The 17,549-nt window shown below is 47.8% G+C and overlaps 1 protein-coding gene across 1 annotated transcript in view; it reads left to right on the top strand.

Annotated features, from left to right (window-relative positions):
• The window catches only part of FLT1 (fms related receptor tyrosine kinase 1), a 198,930-nt gene extending 182,611 nt beyond the window's left edge, over positions 1-16,319 (top strand). The window contains exons 26-30 of the mRNA XM_065901622.1: positions 1,877-1,982; positions 2,471-2,613; positions 6,914-6,998; positions 10,152-10,240; positions 13,559-16,319. Coding sequence (XP_065757694.1) covers positions 1,877-1,982; positions 2,471-2,613; positions 6,914-6,998; positions 10,152-10,240; positions 13,559-13,760 — 625 coding nt within the window. The 3' untranslated portion in view covers positions 13,761-16,319. The remainder of the gene's footprint in view (positions 1-1,876; positions 1,983-2,470; positions 2,614-6,913; positions 6,999-10,151; positions 10,241-13,558) is intronic.
• The last annotated feature ends 1,230 nt before the right edge of the window (positions 16,320-17,549 follow it).

Below are 17,549 nucleotides of genomic sequence, written 5' to 3' on the forward strand. Positions count from 1 at the left end.
CTTTGCAACCCCATTCTCTGTAGCCTCCCAGGCTCTTATGTCCATGGAATACTCCAGGCAAGAATACTGGAGTGGGTTGCCATTGGCTATACCCCAATATAAAATGTTTTCAGTGTTTAAAATTTCTTTTCTTTTAATTAAAAAAGAAGTCCAAAATTCAAACCTTTAGCATTTGAAAGCTGATGGAGCCATTTCCATGTTGCTTGCACCCATAGCGGGAAGACCTGGGTAACAATAACGTGCACTCTCAGAACTTGGGTCCTATGACCTGAACTTGACCTAAATTGATGTGCACTTGGGAGCCTGGGTGATAGCTTGGACAGGAAGCTCCCTCCACAGGCCCGCTCGCCCCTAGCTTGCTTCAAGAAGGCCTGTGGGTTTGGGTGTAACTGGTGTCTCTTTTTCTTATTAAACCTATTTACTTAGTGATGTAAAACGGTTTAATGTTGAGTCATTGGTTCCTCGCCCACAGCCTGTTTGATCAGATGTCTTTCAATGAGGAGGAGAAGTAATGAATGTTTTGATTTTTTTTTTCTTTTCCTTTGGTGTTTGCAGAGATGATTCGCGTTGAATTTTAGGCAAGAGGAGTGGAGATCAGAAACCAGGGATCAAAATAAAAAACAGCAATAGTTGTAGGTGGTCCCTTTGGCTGGTTTCAGCAGAGAGGAACCTGGGAGCACCCTCCTCACAGCTCTTGCACTTCCTCCACCTCCGCCTTTCAGCAGTGAAGCGATGCTAGCTGAGATAAGCCTGCAGCCTCTTCTTGACCGAATAATGCCAACTCTCAGGCCCACTCTTTTTTTCTTGCTTTGGCTACTTTTCATAGAACATCTATGTATCTTTTCCAGGCGTCCTTGGGGGCTCAGTGGTAAAGAACCCACCTGCCAATGCAGGAGATGTGGGTTCAATCCCTGAGGCAGGAAGATCTCCTGGAGAAGGAAATGGCAACCCACTCCAGTATTCTTGCCTGGAGAACCCCGTGGACAGAGGAGCCTGGTGGGCTACAGTCCACAGTGTTGCAAAGAGTTGGACATGACTGAGCAACTAAACAACAAATGTATATACAACTATATGTGTGTGTGTGTGTGTGTATGTGTGTGTGTGTATATATATATATAGCCTCTGAGAGTCTGTTTCTTGCTAGAGACCAGGGAGCCTTAGACAAAATAAGGTAGAACCAGGCCAGCCTCCACCACAGCCCCTGTACCTGAGCTGAGGATCCCAGACTCGAGTCCGTGACCACCTGCCTCTGCAGAATTTCTGCACCTGTCTCAGTAGATTAGTTAGATGGCATCACTGATTCAATGGGCATGAGTTTGAGCAAACCCCAGGAGATGGTGAAGGACAGGGGAGCCTGACATGGTGTGGTCCATGGGGTCTCAGAGTCAGACACGACTTAGCTACTGAACAACCACCTTAATGTGAGATCCACATGGGACTGTCTTATGCTCCTCCAGGCCATTGGCCGCTGGCAGGCTGGTTCAGGTTCCCTGGATGGGGCACGTGCCTGGAGCCCCCACTCTAAGGCGTGGAGAGGTCAGGGAGGTCTCTCAGGTCAGGGAGAGTGAAGGGACCTTGGGCATGGCAGCCCCTGTCCTGTGTGCCCAGGGAACAGAGGCATCAGCCCAAAGTTACAGTCCCCTTCCTCACTCCCAGCCTCCTCTGTGTCTGTAAGTTCCACTCCCAGCAGGACCTGGCCCAAGCAGCCTTTTATGTATCACACTGTGTACTCACAATTTAAAGGGAGCGAACACTACATACTGCAAAAAGCATCATCTTTATACGCATGACAACACCCACTCCTCTGCTGACATGTATGGTAACCCATGTACCCACCACCGCCTCCAGCCGACTCTATTGTCCTCTCACCCAACAGCTACCAGATCATGTTGGACTGCTGGCACAAAGACCCAAAAGAGAGGCCAAGATTTGTGGAGCTTGTGGAAAAACTAGGTGACCTGCTTCAAGCCAATGTACAACAGGTAAGTTTATCTAGACTATCAGAAGGCCAGACACCCTTGATGTTAGTCAAGGGGGTGTCTTGTCTCTCGTTATTTAGTGGCTATTAACAGCTGAGGTGGGGCTTCCCTAGTGGTTCAGTGGTCAAGAATCTACCTGCCAACGCAGGAGACGTGGGTTCTACCCCTGAGTCTGGAAGATCCCCTGGAGGAGGGAATGGCAATCCACTCCAGTATTCTTTCCTAGAGAATCCCATGGACAGAGGAGACTGGTAGGCTACACTCCATGGGGTTGCCAAAGAGTCAGACAGAACTTAGTGACTAAACAACAGCAACAATAACTGAGATCACCAGTAAAAAAACCAACCAAACAAAAAGTGCATATATGCAGAATTATCATCCCAAAACACAACCAAGATTATGGAAATGCCATAGTTGAACTGAGACAGAGCAGTACAGTAATAGGCTTAAGTAGAATGCCTGTAACCAGAGCCCCACCTTTGCTGTTTCAGGATGGTAAAGACTACATTCCACTCAACGCCATCCTGACAGGAAACAGTGCGTTTACATACTCGACGCCTGCCTTCTCCGAGGACTTCTTCCAGGAAGATATTTCTGCTCCAAAGTTTAATTCGGGGAGTTCTGATAATGTCAGGTAAGATCTTTCCTTCTCCAACTTCATTTGATAAGATTTTCAAACTTAAAAAAAAAATGTCCACCTCCTAAACTCAACCATAACATGTTGCCTCACTTTGTCTGTGGGCTTCGCCGATGGCTTAGTGGGTAAAGAATCCATTTGCCAATGCAGGAGACAAGGAGTCACAGGTTCAGTCCCTGGGTCGAAAGGAAATGGCACCTTACACCAGTATTCTTACCTGAAAAATCCCATGGACAGAGGAGCCTATATTCTATGTGTGTGTGTGTGCGTGTGTGTTCCTTTTTGCTGAACCATTTGAAAGAGGACACACACCACTGTAATGCTTTGCCTCTAAACACTTTGGTATACATCCTGTATGGAGGAGGAAATGGCAACCCACTCCAGTATTCTGGCCTGGGGAATCCCATGGACAGAGGAGCCTGGTGGGCTACAGTCCTCGGGGCCAACAAGAGTCAGACATGACTGAAGCGACTTAGCATGCACATACATCTTGTAAGGGGTATTCTCCTGTACCAGCACACCAAAATTATCACAAAGAAACTGATAATCTCTTCATCTTATTAAATTTTCAAGTTCCCATTATTGTCCCCAAATGTCTTGTGCACCTTTTTTAAAAACATCATCCAATCAAGAACATGTTGCATTTTCTTCCGTTTCTTTAGTCTATCTTACTCCAGAAAAACTCCATCTTTTCCTCCTCAATGACCTTGACTTTTTTCATGACACCTTCAATACAATGAAAACAAACTGGATTTGTTTTCTTACCTGACACCCCTTACAAGATGTATGTGCATGCTAAGTCGCTTCAGTCATGTCCGACTCTTGTTGGCCAAATGGACTGTAGCCCACCAGGCTCCTCTGTCCATGGGATTCTCCAGGCGAGAATACTGGAGTGGGTTACCATTTCCTTCTCCATACAGGATGCATACCAAAGTTGGTGCAAAGGAAACTGGAGAAGGGGTGAGGGAAGACAGATACACCCAGTGGCCACGCTGGACAAGGTCAGCACCTTGGTCCCAGTAGTGACACGTATGTTCCACTCACTACAGTAAGTCCCCTACATACAGACGAGTTCCATTCCAAGAGCGTCCAGTTTATTATTAGTAAGTCCAACAAAGTTAGCCTAGGTACCCAACTAACACAATTGGCCGCAGAGTACTGTACTGTGATACAGTCATACTGCATTGCTAGAAACCTATTACAGTAATACTCGACTGTAACGGGTTTATAATACTTTTCCCACAAATAATACAAACACAGAAAGGAAAACATTTTTGAATCTTACAGTACAGTACCTAGTGTGGTACAGCAGCTGGCACACAGGGGCTGGCATCAAGTGAACAGGCAAGAAGCGTTACTGGCTGGAGGAGGGAGAAGAGGTGGGATATGGTAGAGCTGAGGGGTCATCAGCAGTAGGAGATGGGGGGCCAGCTGCAATTTCACGCCGATGGCAGGTTCTGATTCCTTTCTGAATTCAATTCTATCTGCCCTCTTGCTTCCATACATCCTGGGCTTGATATAAAGATACTGTCCTACTGTGCTCTACTGAACAGTAATGTTTAGTAATGTTTGAAGCCACTTGTAGAGGAGGCACCCACACAACAATGTACGCTAGACAGGTAAACTAACTTACGAGATTGGACATGCGAACACACATTCATATCTTTGAAAATTCACAACTTCACATGCAGGGGACTTACTGTATAGCGAGACACGTGCTTTGTGGTCTGGTATGGCACTGGGCTCTTTGCATACATTACTGCCTCAAGACAGTCCTAAGAAGGAGGTACTATTCCTGTGACACAGATGGAGACATTAAGACTCTCCAGAGGACAGCTTGCCACAACCATGCAGTCGGAAAGTGGCAGAACAGAGTTTCTAACCCAGGTGTTCTGACACTCTGTCCCTCTGCAGTCAGTCAGAACCGGTATTAGAGCTTTCAGGCTATTCTGTGGGCCTCCTAGCAAGTTTATCTGCAGTGGGCTTCCCAGGTGGTGCTAGTGGTAAAGAACTCGCCTGCCTGCGCAGGTGACTCAAGAAACCTGGGTTCGATCCCTGGTTCAGGAAGATCCCCTGGAGGAGGAAATGGCAACCCACTCCAGTATTCTTGCCTGGAGAACCCCGTGGACAGAGGAGCCTGGTGGGCTACAGTCCATAGGGTCGCAGAGTCAGACACGACTGAAGTGACTTAGGATGGACGGACAGAGGTATCCTCCTAGACCGCCAACCTCAGTTCAGCCACGCTTGGCAGGTGACCAGGGAAGAACTGGGAGGACTGATGGTCTGGGACAGGCCTGGAGGAAATCCAGTGGCCAGCGCAGATTTGTGGGGTTGGGTCACAGGTCAGCGACCGATTCATACTTCACAGACCAGCCCAGATGAGTCATCTATTGTTTTAAAGAGGAGACGAGTAAGCGTGGATTAAATAAATTAGCGGAGGCAGATCAGGTCAGACATGGGGGAGGGAAGTATCAAAGTGACACGGGCCCTTCCAGCCTGTTGCTTAGCGATGGGCCCTGTCGGTGGTGACAGAGCCTCAGGTGAGTGTGTGTACAGGAGGCCACCGAGGTCAGCAGGCAGTCACAGGGACGTCATCCAGTTACTACCCCTCCCTCCCGATCTGTAATCGCTGGGCTGGATACCCCAGACTAGCCCCGGTGCTTGGATATACACCACTGAATTGGACGTGCTGCCCTGACAGGTCATGACCTTTCAGAAGCAGCAGTTGTACACGTGATGAAGCCACATCACCTCTCTGGGCATCTCTCTTCCCTCCGTCACATTCAGACCAGACCACAACTCAGGGCTCTTCTTGGCCTGACATCATCTGGGTCCCTGAGGGACCAGAGGGCTGGCCACTGCTGAGTCCCTCAAGGGTCCCTGCAGGGTTTTGCTCACAACTCTGCAATGAGGGCCATATGAGTGATTAGCCACCACTGCTGGGATTCCTGGGGGACACAGCCAGGGACCTGCAGCTTCAAAAGGTGTGAGGTCACTCCTCCGGCATTCAAGTTCGTCTTAGGTGGGATGGGGTGCCTGTGATCTCCTGACTAATAAAAACTGAAGGCGTTATCCTGACCTGATTATTCTATTTTTTTTAATCAGCATTTTAAAATTTATATTTATTTTTTAAATTTATTTATTTTAATTGGAGGCTAATGACTTTACAATATTGTAGTGGTTTTGCTATACATCGACATGAATCAGTTATGGGTATGCATGTGTTCCCCATCCTGAACCCCCCTCCCACCTCCTTCCCCATCCCATCCCTCTGGGCCATACCAATACACCAGCCCTGAGCACCCTGTCTCATGCATTGAAACTGGACTGGAGATCTGTTTCACATATGATAAGATACATGTTTCAATGCTATCCTCTCAAATCATCCCACCCTCACCTTCTCCCACAGGGTCCAAAAGACTGTTCTATACATCTGTGTCTCTTTTGCTGTCTTGCATATAGGGTTATCATTACCATCTCTCTAAATTCCATATATATGTGTTAGTATACTGTATTGGTGTTTTTCTTTCTGGCTTACTTTACTCTGTATAATAGGCTCCAATTTCATCCACCTCATTAGAACTGATTCAAATGTATTCTTTTTAATGGCTGAGTAATATTCCACTGTGTATATGTACCACAGCTTCCTTATCCATTCGTCTGCTGATGGGCATCTAGGTTGCTTCCATGTCCGGGCTATTATAAACAGTGCTGTAATGAACATTGGGGTACACGTGTCTCTTTCAGTTCTGGTTTCCTTGGTGTGTATGCCCAGTAGTGGGATTGCTGGGTCACATGGCAGTTCTATTTCCAGATTTTTAAGGAATCTCCACACCGTTCTCCATAGTGGCTGTACTAGTTTGCCTTCCCACCAACAGTGTAAGAGGGTTTCGATTTCTCCACACCCTCTCCAGCATTTATTGCTTGTAGACTTTTGGATAGCAGCCATTCTGACTGGCGTGAGATGGTAACTCATTGAGGTTTTGATTTGCATTCCTCTGATAATGAGTGATGTTGAGCATCTTTTCATGTGTTTGTTAGCCATCTGTATGTCTTCTTTGGAGAAATGTCTGTTTAGTTCTTTGGCCCATTTTTTGATTGGGTCATTTATTTTTCTGGAATTGAGCTGCAGGAGTTGCTTGTATATTTTTGAGATTAATTCTTTGTCAGTTGCTTTGTTTGCTATTATTTTCTCCCATTCTAAACGCTATCTTTTCACCTTTCTTATAGTTTCCCTTCATTGTGCAAAAGCTTTTAAGTTTAATTACTAACCTGATTATTCTTTCTGCTTCTTTAGATATGTCAATGCTTTCAATTTCATCAGCCTGGAAAAACTCAAAACCTTTGAAGAATTCTCACCTAATGGCACCTCCCTGCTTGATGTAAGTAACAGAATTAACTTACTTGGCACACCCTGGGCAGCCCCCCATGCAAAGACAAACCCCAACTGTCCAGTTGCTCTAGGTCACCAGTGGCCGGTCATCAGTGGTAGCTGAAATTCCAGGGGAATGACAACAAGACATAGGACATACAGAGCTAATCTGAAAGTAGTTCTGTAGTCTGAAGATGACCCAGAACTCACCCCAGGGCCCAAGTCTTTGGCGGGGCATAACTCAGTCCCTTAGGAAACATCCTTGGGTGTTTCTAAGCATCTTGGCTATCAGGGATGGAAGCCTGCTATCAGAGCATCAGAGGAACTCAAAGCTATGCAAGGGGCAGGGCCTCCACTGAGATCCTGAAAGAATCTCCAAGACCTCCTGCTCCTTCCCACGAAGTTTCCAGAGCTGAGCAGCCACACTCCCACCCGGCCGCACAGAGAGAAGTGATCCACACAGCCCTGGCTAACAAGAGGCCTCAACTCACCTGTCCCTTTAAAGATCTGGACAAGGGACTGAGAGATTAAGGAGAGGAGACAGAGAGCTGGACCAGAGCGTGGTCTCCAGGGACACAGCCACTGGATCCCAGGACCACCCACGCCCACAGAGCCATGACCCAAAAAAGGCCTGGAAAGCCTACTGTGGTGAGAAGGTGGTGACCTCAAATGCTGTGGTCACCACTGGAAAATGCCCAAACCCTTCAAACACATCAGATAGAGAGGAAAAAGATGATGTGAACATTAAAAAAAAAAAAAACATTACAAACAAGATGTGACTACATGGGGTCGCAAAGAGTCGGACACGACTGAGCGACTGATCTGAACTGAACAAAGGCAAAGTGCTGGAAATGTTGCTTTGCTGCTTAGAATGCTGGTTTTAAGTCCAAGGAAATGGCACTGAACAAAACATGCAAGATTTCTTTGACCCTTAGCTCTCCCGACCCTGATGCACTGCGCCCTAGGGCAGGATCCTTGCTTAGGTTCCTCCCTGATAGTCAAGGACACACACACAGCCACGTAAGAGACCTAAAGGGTGGCAGGAACTACATGTGGGGTCCACTCACTGGAAATGCCATTTTGACAGTAGAAGGAGGACCCTGTGTAAAACTCAGTGCTAAACATGACCCAATGAGGAAACGGAATTGCTGGAAACTGTAACTCAGTTCAATTCAGTCACTCAGTCATGTCCGACTCTTTGCGACCCCAAGGACTACAGCACACCAGGCCTCCCTGTCTATCACCAACTCCCAGAGTTTACTCAAACTCGTGTCCATTGAGTTGGTGATGCCATCCAACCATCTCATCCTCTGTCATCCCCTTCTCCTCCTGCCTTCAATCTTTCCCAGCATCAGGGTCTTTTCAAATGAGTCAGTTCTTTGCATCAGGTGGCCAAAGTATTGGAGTTTCAGCTTCAGCATCAGTCCTTCCAATGAACATTCAGGACCAATTTCCTTTAGGATGGACTGGTTGGATCTCCTTGCAGTCCAAGGGACTCTCAAAAGAGTCTTCTCCAACACCACAGTTCAAAAGTATCAATTCTTAGGCACTCAACTTTCTTTATAGTCCAACTCTCACATCCATACACGACTACTGGAAAAACCATAGTCTTGACTAGACAGACCTTTGTTGGCAAAGTAATATCTCTGCTTTTTAATATCCTGTCTAGGTTGGTCATAACTTTTCTTCCAAGAAGTAAGCGTCTTTTTATTTCTGACAAAATGTGGTCCACTGGAGAAGGAAATGGCAAACCACTTCAGTATTCCTGCCTTGAGAACCCCATGAACAGTATGAAAAGGCAAAAGGATAGGACTGAAAGATGAACTCCCCAGGTCAGTAGGTGCCTAGTATGCTACTAGAGATCAGTGGAGAAATAACTCCAGAAAGAATAAAGAGATAGAGCCAAAGCAAAAACAACACCCAGTTGTCGATGTGACTGGTGATGGAAGCAAGGTCTGATGCTGTAAAGAGCAATATTGTATAGGAACTTGGAATGTTAGGTCCATGAATCAAGTCAAATTGGAAGTGATCAAACAGGAGATGGCAAGAGTGAACATCAACATTTTAGGAATCAGCAAACTAAAGTGGACAGGAATGGGTGAATTTAACTCAGATGACCATTATATCTACTACTGTGGGCAAGAATCCCTTAGAAGAAATAGAGTAGCCATCATAGTCAACAAGAGTCCAAAATGCAGTACTTGGATGCAATCTCAAAAACAACAGAATGATCTCTGTTCATCTCCAAGGCAAACCATTCAATAGCACGGTAACTCAGGAGGGTCTCAAAACTCCATAGACTCTTCAGGAAAGAAAATTAAGCTGTGTTTTTATTATTTCTCGCTCAGTTGTGTCTGTCTTTGTGACCCCAGTGAACTGTAGCGCGCCAGGCTCCTCTGTCCATGGGGATGCTCCAGGCAAGAATCCTGGAGTGGGTTGCATTCCGTTTTCCAGGGGATCTTCCGGACCCAGGGATCAAACCTGGGTCTCCTGCATTGCAGGCAGATTCTTTATCACCTGAGCCACCAGGGAATCTTTACATATCACTGCCAAGTCATCTGCCCAATTAGCCTTAACATATTTATGCAATAGTTTGCATAAAATAGCATAAAACTTGACTATGAAAAATGCTCACCTGATACCTGCAATTTTCCATTTTGATTATATTTGCTTTCTTCACCTGCAGGAAGAAGGTCTCTGAGTCACTCGACATAGGGGCCTCTTGTAACTGACAAGGTTTAGACGGGCCAGTCAGAGAAGGCAATGGCACCCCACTCCAGTACTCTTGCCTGGAAAATCCCATGGACGGAGGAGCCTGGTAGGCTGCAGTCCATGGGGTTTCGAAGAGTCAGACACAACTGAGTGACTTCACTTTCACTTTTCACTTTCATGCATTGGAGAAGGAAATGGCAACCTACTCCAGTGTTTTTGCCTGGAGAATCCCAGGGATGGAGGAGACTGGTGGGCTGCCGTCTATGGGGTTGCACAGAGTCGGACACAACTGAAGCGGCTTAGCAGCAGCAGCAGACTGGCCAGTATGGAGAGAGTGCTCTGTCCTTATAGGCAGGGAGACCAGATGCTGGAGTGACCTCAGACGCGCATCCCAATGTCTGGAGCCCCTCTGGCTCAAGCAGGAGCTCAAACTCTCCTTTCTTCCCTGCAGGACTACCAGCTGGATAGTGGCACACTGCTGGCCTCCCCCTTGCTGAAGCGCTTCACCTGGGCAGAGAGCAAACCCAAGGCCTCACTGAAGTGAGTAAGGAAGCTGGGGGTGAGGGGCTTTGCTCACTTTCTGGAGGGGCAAGAGGGACGATGCCCGGGAGAAGGGTTTCACGGCCATACTTGGGGGCTACCTGCCCTCCTAAACTACAGTGTCCAGGCTGTGCAGAAAGCTCTTTTCCCTGGAAGGACAGGCAAGAGGGCATAAAAGCAGACATATGGACACGGCTGGGGCGGGGGAGGAAGGAGAGAGTGGGAGGTATGGAGAGAGTAACCTGGAAACATACATTGCTGCTGCTAAGTCACTTAAGTCGTGTCGGACTCTGTGCGACTCCATAGACGGCAGCCCTGCAGGCTCCTCAGTCCCTGGGATTCTCCTAGCAAGAACACTGGAGTGGGTTGCCATTTCCTTCTTGGAAACATACATTACCATATATAAAATAGATAGCCAATGGGAATTTGCTATATGACTCAGGGAACTCACACCGGGGCTCTGTGACAACCCAGAGAGGTGGGATGGGGAGGGAGGTGGGAGGGATGTTCAAGTGGGAGGCGACATGAGTCAACCTATGGCTGATTCCTGTTGATGTCTGGTAGAAACCAACACAAGTCTGTAAAACAATTATCCTTCCATTAAAAATAAATAAATTTTTTAAAAAATCATTAAAAAAAAAAAAACAGAAAAAAGCGGACACCTGAGCACCATGCTCTGGAAAGGAAGAGTGGGATTTGAGAGGAGACAGAACATTCCAGCAAAGAAGGCAGTCCAAGCACATGAAGCAGTCTTTCGGCTGAAAGGAGCCGGACGTCCTCAACTGTGAACAGTGTACAGTCCGGACCAGAGACCTGTCCGAGGGGGCGGGGAGAGAACGTACACCCAATACCCCCCGGGAGCCCACAATGCGGGCACAAGAAGGGCCCCGGGACAGTCATCTAGTCCTAAGACGTGTCATGCTGAGACCCCAGCTCTTCCAAATGAAGGCTCGTTTCCTATTAGATCCCCTTCTCCTGCTTCTGCCCAGCAGCCAGTGACAACACTGTCAGAACTCTGACTGCTGAGAAGTTTCTATTGTACGAAACTTCACTTAGATGGTTTTTTTACTGAATGCAGACCCATTCGTAAGGGGCCAGTGACAACCGCTCACCTCTGCCACTTATAAAAGCAGCTGATAGATGAGCAATAAAATGCAGCTGTGTCCAGTCAACCATACTCACAAGAGCTGGTGGCCCCGGCCAGGGAACACATGAAAATAAGCTTCACCTTATTAGTCATCAGGGCAATGCAAATCACATGAGACACCTCTTCACCACCCCACCAGGATGGTTTGAACCAGGGACATCGTTCTAGAACTCTGGTCCTCACTAACCAGAGTCAGTGAGGACATGGAGAAATTAGAACGCTGGATGCTTGCTGGTGGAAACATGAAATAACTGCAGCCACTTTGGAAAACAGTCTAAGTAGTTCCTCAGAAGGTCAGAGTTACTCTGTGAGCCAGCAATGCAACTCTGTAGGTATATATATACCCCGCAGAAACGTACATGCAAATATTCATAGCAGCACTGTTCATAGGAACCAAAAGTAGAAACAACTCTAGTGTCTATCAGGTGGTGAATGGATAAATAAAATGCATATATCCGTACAAGAGAATATATGTCAATCAAAAGTACAAGGTACTGATAGGCAGCTACAACATAGATGAACCTTGAATTAAGTGAGAGGAGCCAGTTATATGATTCCCTTTATATGAAATGCTCAGAATAGCCATCTGTGAATAAAAACCATTGACTTCTACACTTTAAATAGGTGAAGTGTACAATATGCAAACATGTCAATAAAACTATTGTATAAAAAATAAAACCAAACAGATGGCCAGCTCACAGGTTAGTTTGCAGACCCCGGTGTAAACCAAAGGGTGTCTCCGCAGACACCTCTGGGTAGTGGGGCCCCAGCTTAACAACCACAGGGGACTGGAGGGCTGGGAGTGCTCCCTGGCGAACACCCGCACACTTGTGTCCTCTCCGCGGGCGCCCAGGGACCCCGAGCCCAGTCCTGGGCAGGTCACGGGACACAGAGTGACGGGGCAGGGGGAAGCGGGGCCCATGTGTTCTTGTTTCCTGCCTTGAAACACTTCCAGACCTTTGTGGGAAAAAAATGAAAGCCATCCATTGCCTCCTCCACTCCGAGACCAACATACAGAACATGACTCAAAGGCCGGGTGCGCCAATCCCGAGCCAAACAGCCAGCGGCGCGTGGGGTTCTCACTCCCACCTGCACTGCTGAACCATCAAACACGGAGGACCAGACTGGCTCCCCGCCCCACACGGATCCAACCCAGAAGCCAGTCTCTTCGCCCTGACCAGCGACACACTGCCCGGAACCGAATGGAACCGAACTCTTCTCTCCTCTGGAACACAAACTTCAGAGGGAGAAACTTACTAAGTTTCTGTAGCACGTCCTAGTGTCACTCCAGATGGCTGCAACAACCTTGCACGAAGTCGTGGCTCAGAACGGGAGAAATGGATCCTCTTGCAGTTCCGGAGGCCGGACGTCCCAGAACGAGGTGTCGGCAGGGCTGCACCCCGACACGAGGACCCCTCCCCGCTAGCACATCCAGGCCAGCGCCTCCTCCAGCCCTGACGCCCCCGGCACTCCTCTGCAGCCGTGGCCCGGCTCCTCCTGCAGGCGCTGTGATGCCCCCGCCCGGACACGTGGGACTGCATTCAGGACCCACCTGGGTGATGCAGGCGGTGCCTCCTCTCAGGATCCTCTATTTTAATCACAGCTCTCTCCTTAGAAGATGCTGTTCACAGGTTTAGCATCTTTCAGCCAATCCCAGGTGCTAACCGACCAGCGGAGGGGAGCGCTGGACCCAAGCCTGGGAGCTGTTTTCCACCAGGAATTCTGGATTTGTTTTAACTAACCCCACCCTCTGCCCCCGGCCAGCGGACTGACCCCCAGCTGGTGGAGGAGAGGTCGTGGGCAGCTCCAGACACCCCAGCCTAGTTTGAGGTGGGACTCAACAGACATTCACTCTCGGATGGGTTTGAACAAGTGTTAGTCCGCCAGTCGACTCCAACTCTTTGCGATCTCATGGACTGTAGCCCACCAGGCTCCTGTGTCCATGGGATTTTCCAGGCAGGAATACTGGAGTGGGTTGCTATTTCCTTCTCCAAGGGGTCTTCATGAGTCTCAGGGATTGAACTCGGGCCTCCCATGTTGCAGGCAGATTCTTTACTGACCACGGAAGCCGCTGGGCTTGAACCAACCGCCCACTGAAGAGTGGACTTAAGTGTTTCCAAGAAATCCATTTTGTACAATTGATTTTTTTTTTCTTTCTTTTCTGTCTTTAGCTTGAGAGTCATCAGTAAGAGTAAGGAGTCGGGCCTTTCTGACCTCAGCAGACCCACATTCTGCCATGCCAGCTGTGGGCATCTGAGCGCAGGCCACCGCAGGTTCACCTATGACCACTCGGAGCTGGAGAGGAAGATTTCCTGCTGCTCGCCTCCCCCCGACTACAACTCTGTGGTCCTGTACTCCACCCCACCAGTCTAAAGCCCGATTCTGCACAGCCGTCTTTCTAGAACACATGTGTATTTATACCCCCCAGAAAACTAGCTTTTGCCAGTATTATGCGTATAGAAATTGACACCTTTTCCTTTCCACAGGAGCCAGCTGCTTTTTTTGTGATTTTTTTTTTTTAATAGTGCTTTTGTCTCTTTTGACTAACAAGAATGTAACCCCAGATAGAGGAATAGTGACAAAGAGCGCCACTGCTGACCCTCGCAGGACTCAGCGGGGAGGAGAAATCCTGACCCCGCCCTGGACTTGCCTCTCCCCCACCCCCCCCCGACCCTGGAGACCCCAAGGCCTCCGGGCTCCAGGTGGCTCAGGACACACGCTGTCACCTGTCACTGCAGCTCGGACTCTGCGGGCCAGCAAGGCCTGTGCTGTCAAAGGCGTGGTTCTGGGGTCTCCAGCAGGCTCTGTGTGGGGGGGAGGGGGGGTGGGGAGAGGACACAGGGCAGAGGCGGGGAGGGGGACTGGAGCTGCACCTCGTGGGGAGGGAGTGGGTAGAGGACAGTGCCAGCCAGTCCACCTTGGAGAATCCATCCAGGGAGCAGACAGGACGGAGGGGTGATGGGAGGTTAAAAAAAAAAACAAACCAAACATCATTCTTGGAACCATCAAGCAGACTGTAAAGCCTTAGGTGGGCTCACCCCAGTGAGTCTGGTCTGTTATGTCACCTCTTAGGCTTAAAGCCACGTTTTCACAGATAACATCAGCTTTTATTTTGAGTATTCATATATAGTCCAGACACTTAACTCACTTCTTTGTTCTAACCTGTTTCAGTTAGTAATCAAAGGAAGCTGAGGAGAAGGGCAACAGTCTTGTGGAGGTTTTCTCTAGACCCAAACTAGAATAGATGGACAAAAAGGGAAGGCAGAGTGAAAACCCCCTCTGCACCAGACCAACTGCCTGAAACCGAGGGGACTGGAGGACAGGAAGTCAGCCACGTGTCCTTCTTATTCAGTGGGGACCCCAACTCTCACGCTCGTCTCCTGGACAGAAGAGCATTAACCAATGTCTATGAAGCACTTTATGCTCCTTGAGGAAAAAGGTGGTGTGTGATTTATGCAAGATGTTTCTAGAACTGGGACTCAGGATATTAGTTAATGAGCTGTCAGTAAGAGAAAAGCCTCTTTTCATCTACTTTGGGCCCTGCCTCGGGTCTGAGTTGTGACCGAAATAGGGACAGGGTACAAAAGGGTGCCCACTTCTCGGGGCCGAGAGGCCCTGGGTCTGCCACCATCTCTGCGTGATGCTGTGTGTTTGGGATGTGTGTGCACCTTCTGGGGTCAGTCAGGGCCACAGGGAATCACTGCTCCTGGTGGAGAGGAGGATGCTTCCCTTGATGCAGGTGATGTAACCCTAGAACCTGAGACAAAAGCGATAGGCCTGGACATCCTGCCCTGGCTGGGGGGCGGGTGGGGGTAGGGGTGTGGCAGGAGGTCACAGTCTCCTTTCAAGGCTCTTGGTGTGAAGAGAGGGGAGAGTTGGCTTGTCCCCAGCCAGATAGCTGCTCTTGGGGTGGTGATGAGAGGGGTCCTCTGCTGGAGGAGCCTCTGGCCAGTCTCCACCAAGAGCCGAGTCCAGACAGCATGGGACCAAGGACCAAAGGCGGGGAGAGCCTTGCTCTTCCTCTTCTTTACAAGCGCAAGAGCACCTGTGACCACTGGCAAGAGTAGCAATCAGGTAACCAGGAGGAGGTTAAACAGGCAAAATATTAGAAGCCTAAAATTGAGTCTCTGGTTTTTTCAAGTCAGTTAAAGATCCAGCAATTAGGCAAAACAAAAACCTTAGCTATACATATATGTCTTGATTTCAGTAATCCGTTCATCTTTAAGAGGCCTTTGAAAGTAATACCATCTTTCCAAAAGACAAAGAACCCTTTAGACTGTGTTAATCTGGCTTCCTCAGAGACTCTGTCCAGCAGTCCAGCTCCAGCTGGGGTCTCAACATAAAACAAAAACTGGAAACCGGGAGGAAAGACGGTCTCCAGTGGGAAAGGGCTTGTCACAGTTAGGTGCCCTGAAGCAGCACAGAAAATTAAATCACTAATGACTCGATGGTATTATTAGACCCATTTGTCAATTTTGACAAAAATGGTTGGCATGAGCAATTAGGGGGCAAGGACCCCCTTTCCAGGTCTTGTGAGATCATGTAACCGAGTATGGTGGGTGGGAGGGGACTGGAACCACGCACAAGCTTGTCTCTAGTTATTCTCAGAATGACGCTCAGACCTGAGGAGCAAGTGTGTTCCAAATCCTGATAAAGTTACCTTCGAATGTCAAACGGGAAAAAAAACACTTGTCGGCCTCTTTTAACTGATTGAAGAAGGAGCGCGCCTTTGACTGACAGTGGTGGTAACTATATGTATATTTGTGTGTGTGTGTTGTGCAGAACTATTTAAGGAAACTGGAATTTTAAAGTTACTTTTATACAAACCAAGAATATATGCTGCAGATTATAAGTGAGACAGAATTTCGTCCTACATCTCTAGTCACTATGAATGTATTTTGTATGTTATCTTCATATAATAAAATTAACTTACAAAAACACCCATATATTTTTGATTTTGTGTAAAAATGAAAAAAGGGGTCTTGGTTTTCTTGGGGCTGTTGAAGGGGGGACAAGCATTTTTGGAGGCTCCGTGAAATACCAATTGCTAAACCAGCACAAGAAAGAGACAGCAAATGCAGCTCAAGACAGGCACAGATCATCCATCAGCCCAGAGTGGCTGTATTAACAATCAAGGCATGCGAACAGTACAACAAAATCTAGAAAAATGGTACAGGTGAAGTTGTTTGCAAAACATACAGAGACACAAACATAGGGAAGAAATGTATGGACACCGAGGGGGGAAGGAGGGGTGGGGATGAACTGTCTGATTGGGACTGACATATACACAATATTGATACTACGTGTAAGAGGACTAATGAGAACATACTGTAGAGCATAAGGAACTCTGCTCAGCACTCTGCGACGACCTCAACGGGAGGACATCCATAAAAGAGACGTGTGTGCTGTGTGCAGAGTCGCTCAGTCGTGTCTGACTCTCTGTGACCCCATGGACTGTATCCCACCAGGCTCCTCTGTCCATGGGCTTCTCCAGGCAAGAATACTGGAGTGGGTTGCCATGCCCTCTCCAGAGGAAAAAGAGATACATGTATATATATAGCTGATTCACTTTGTTGTACAACCCAAACTAACAGGACACAATAAAGCAACTATACGCCAATAACTTTTTTTTTTAAAAAACTAAGGTGAACATGATCACAAGTAAAATGTACAGACTATGGGTGAATGCTGGCTACAGATCAAAGTCCCCTCAATTAAAAATGAGGCAGGCTTTCCCAAACACTAATATTACCATAATGAAGAATGTATGTATCTGTAAAAGACACTTGCTCCTTGGAAGAAAAGTTATGACCAACCTAGACAGCATGTTAAAAAGCAGAGACATGACTTTGCTAACAAAGGTTCATCTAGTCAAAGCTATGGTTTTTCCAGTTGTCACGTATGAATGTGAGAGTTGGACTATAAAGAAAGCTGAGTGCCAAAGAACCGATTCTTTTGAACTGTGGTGTTGGAGAAGACTCTTGAGAATCTCTTGGACTGCAAGGAGATCCAACCAGTCCGTCCTAAAGGATATCAGTCCTGAATATTCATTGGAAGGACTGATGCTGAAGCTGAAACTTCAATACTTTGGCACCTGATGCAAAGAACTGACTCATTTCAAAAGACCCTGATCTGGGAAAGACTAAGGCGGGAGGAGAAGGG

Source organism: Muntiacus reevesi, chromosome 11 (genome assembly GCF_963930625.1).
Source record: "Muntiacus reevesi chromosome 11, mMunRee1.1, whole genome shotgun sequence".
Lineage (NCBI taxonomy): Eukaryota > Metazoa > Chordata > Mammalia > Artiodactyla > Cervidae > Muntiacus > Muntiacus reevesi.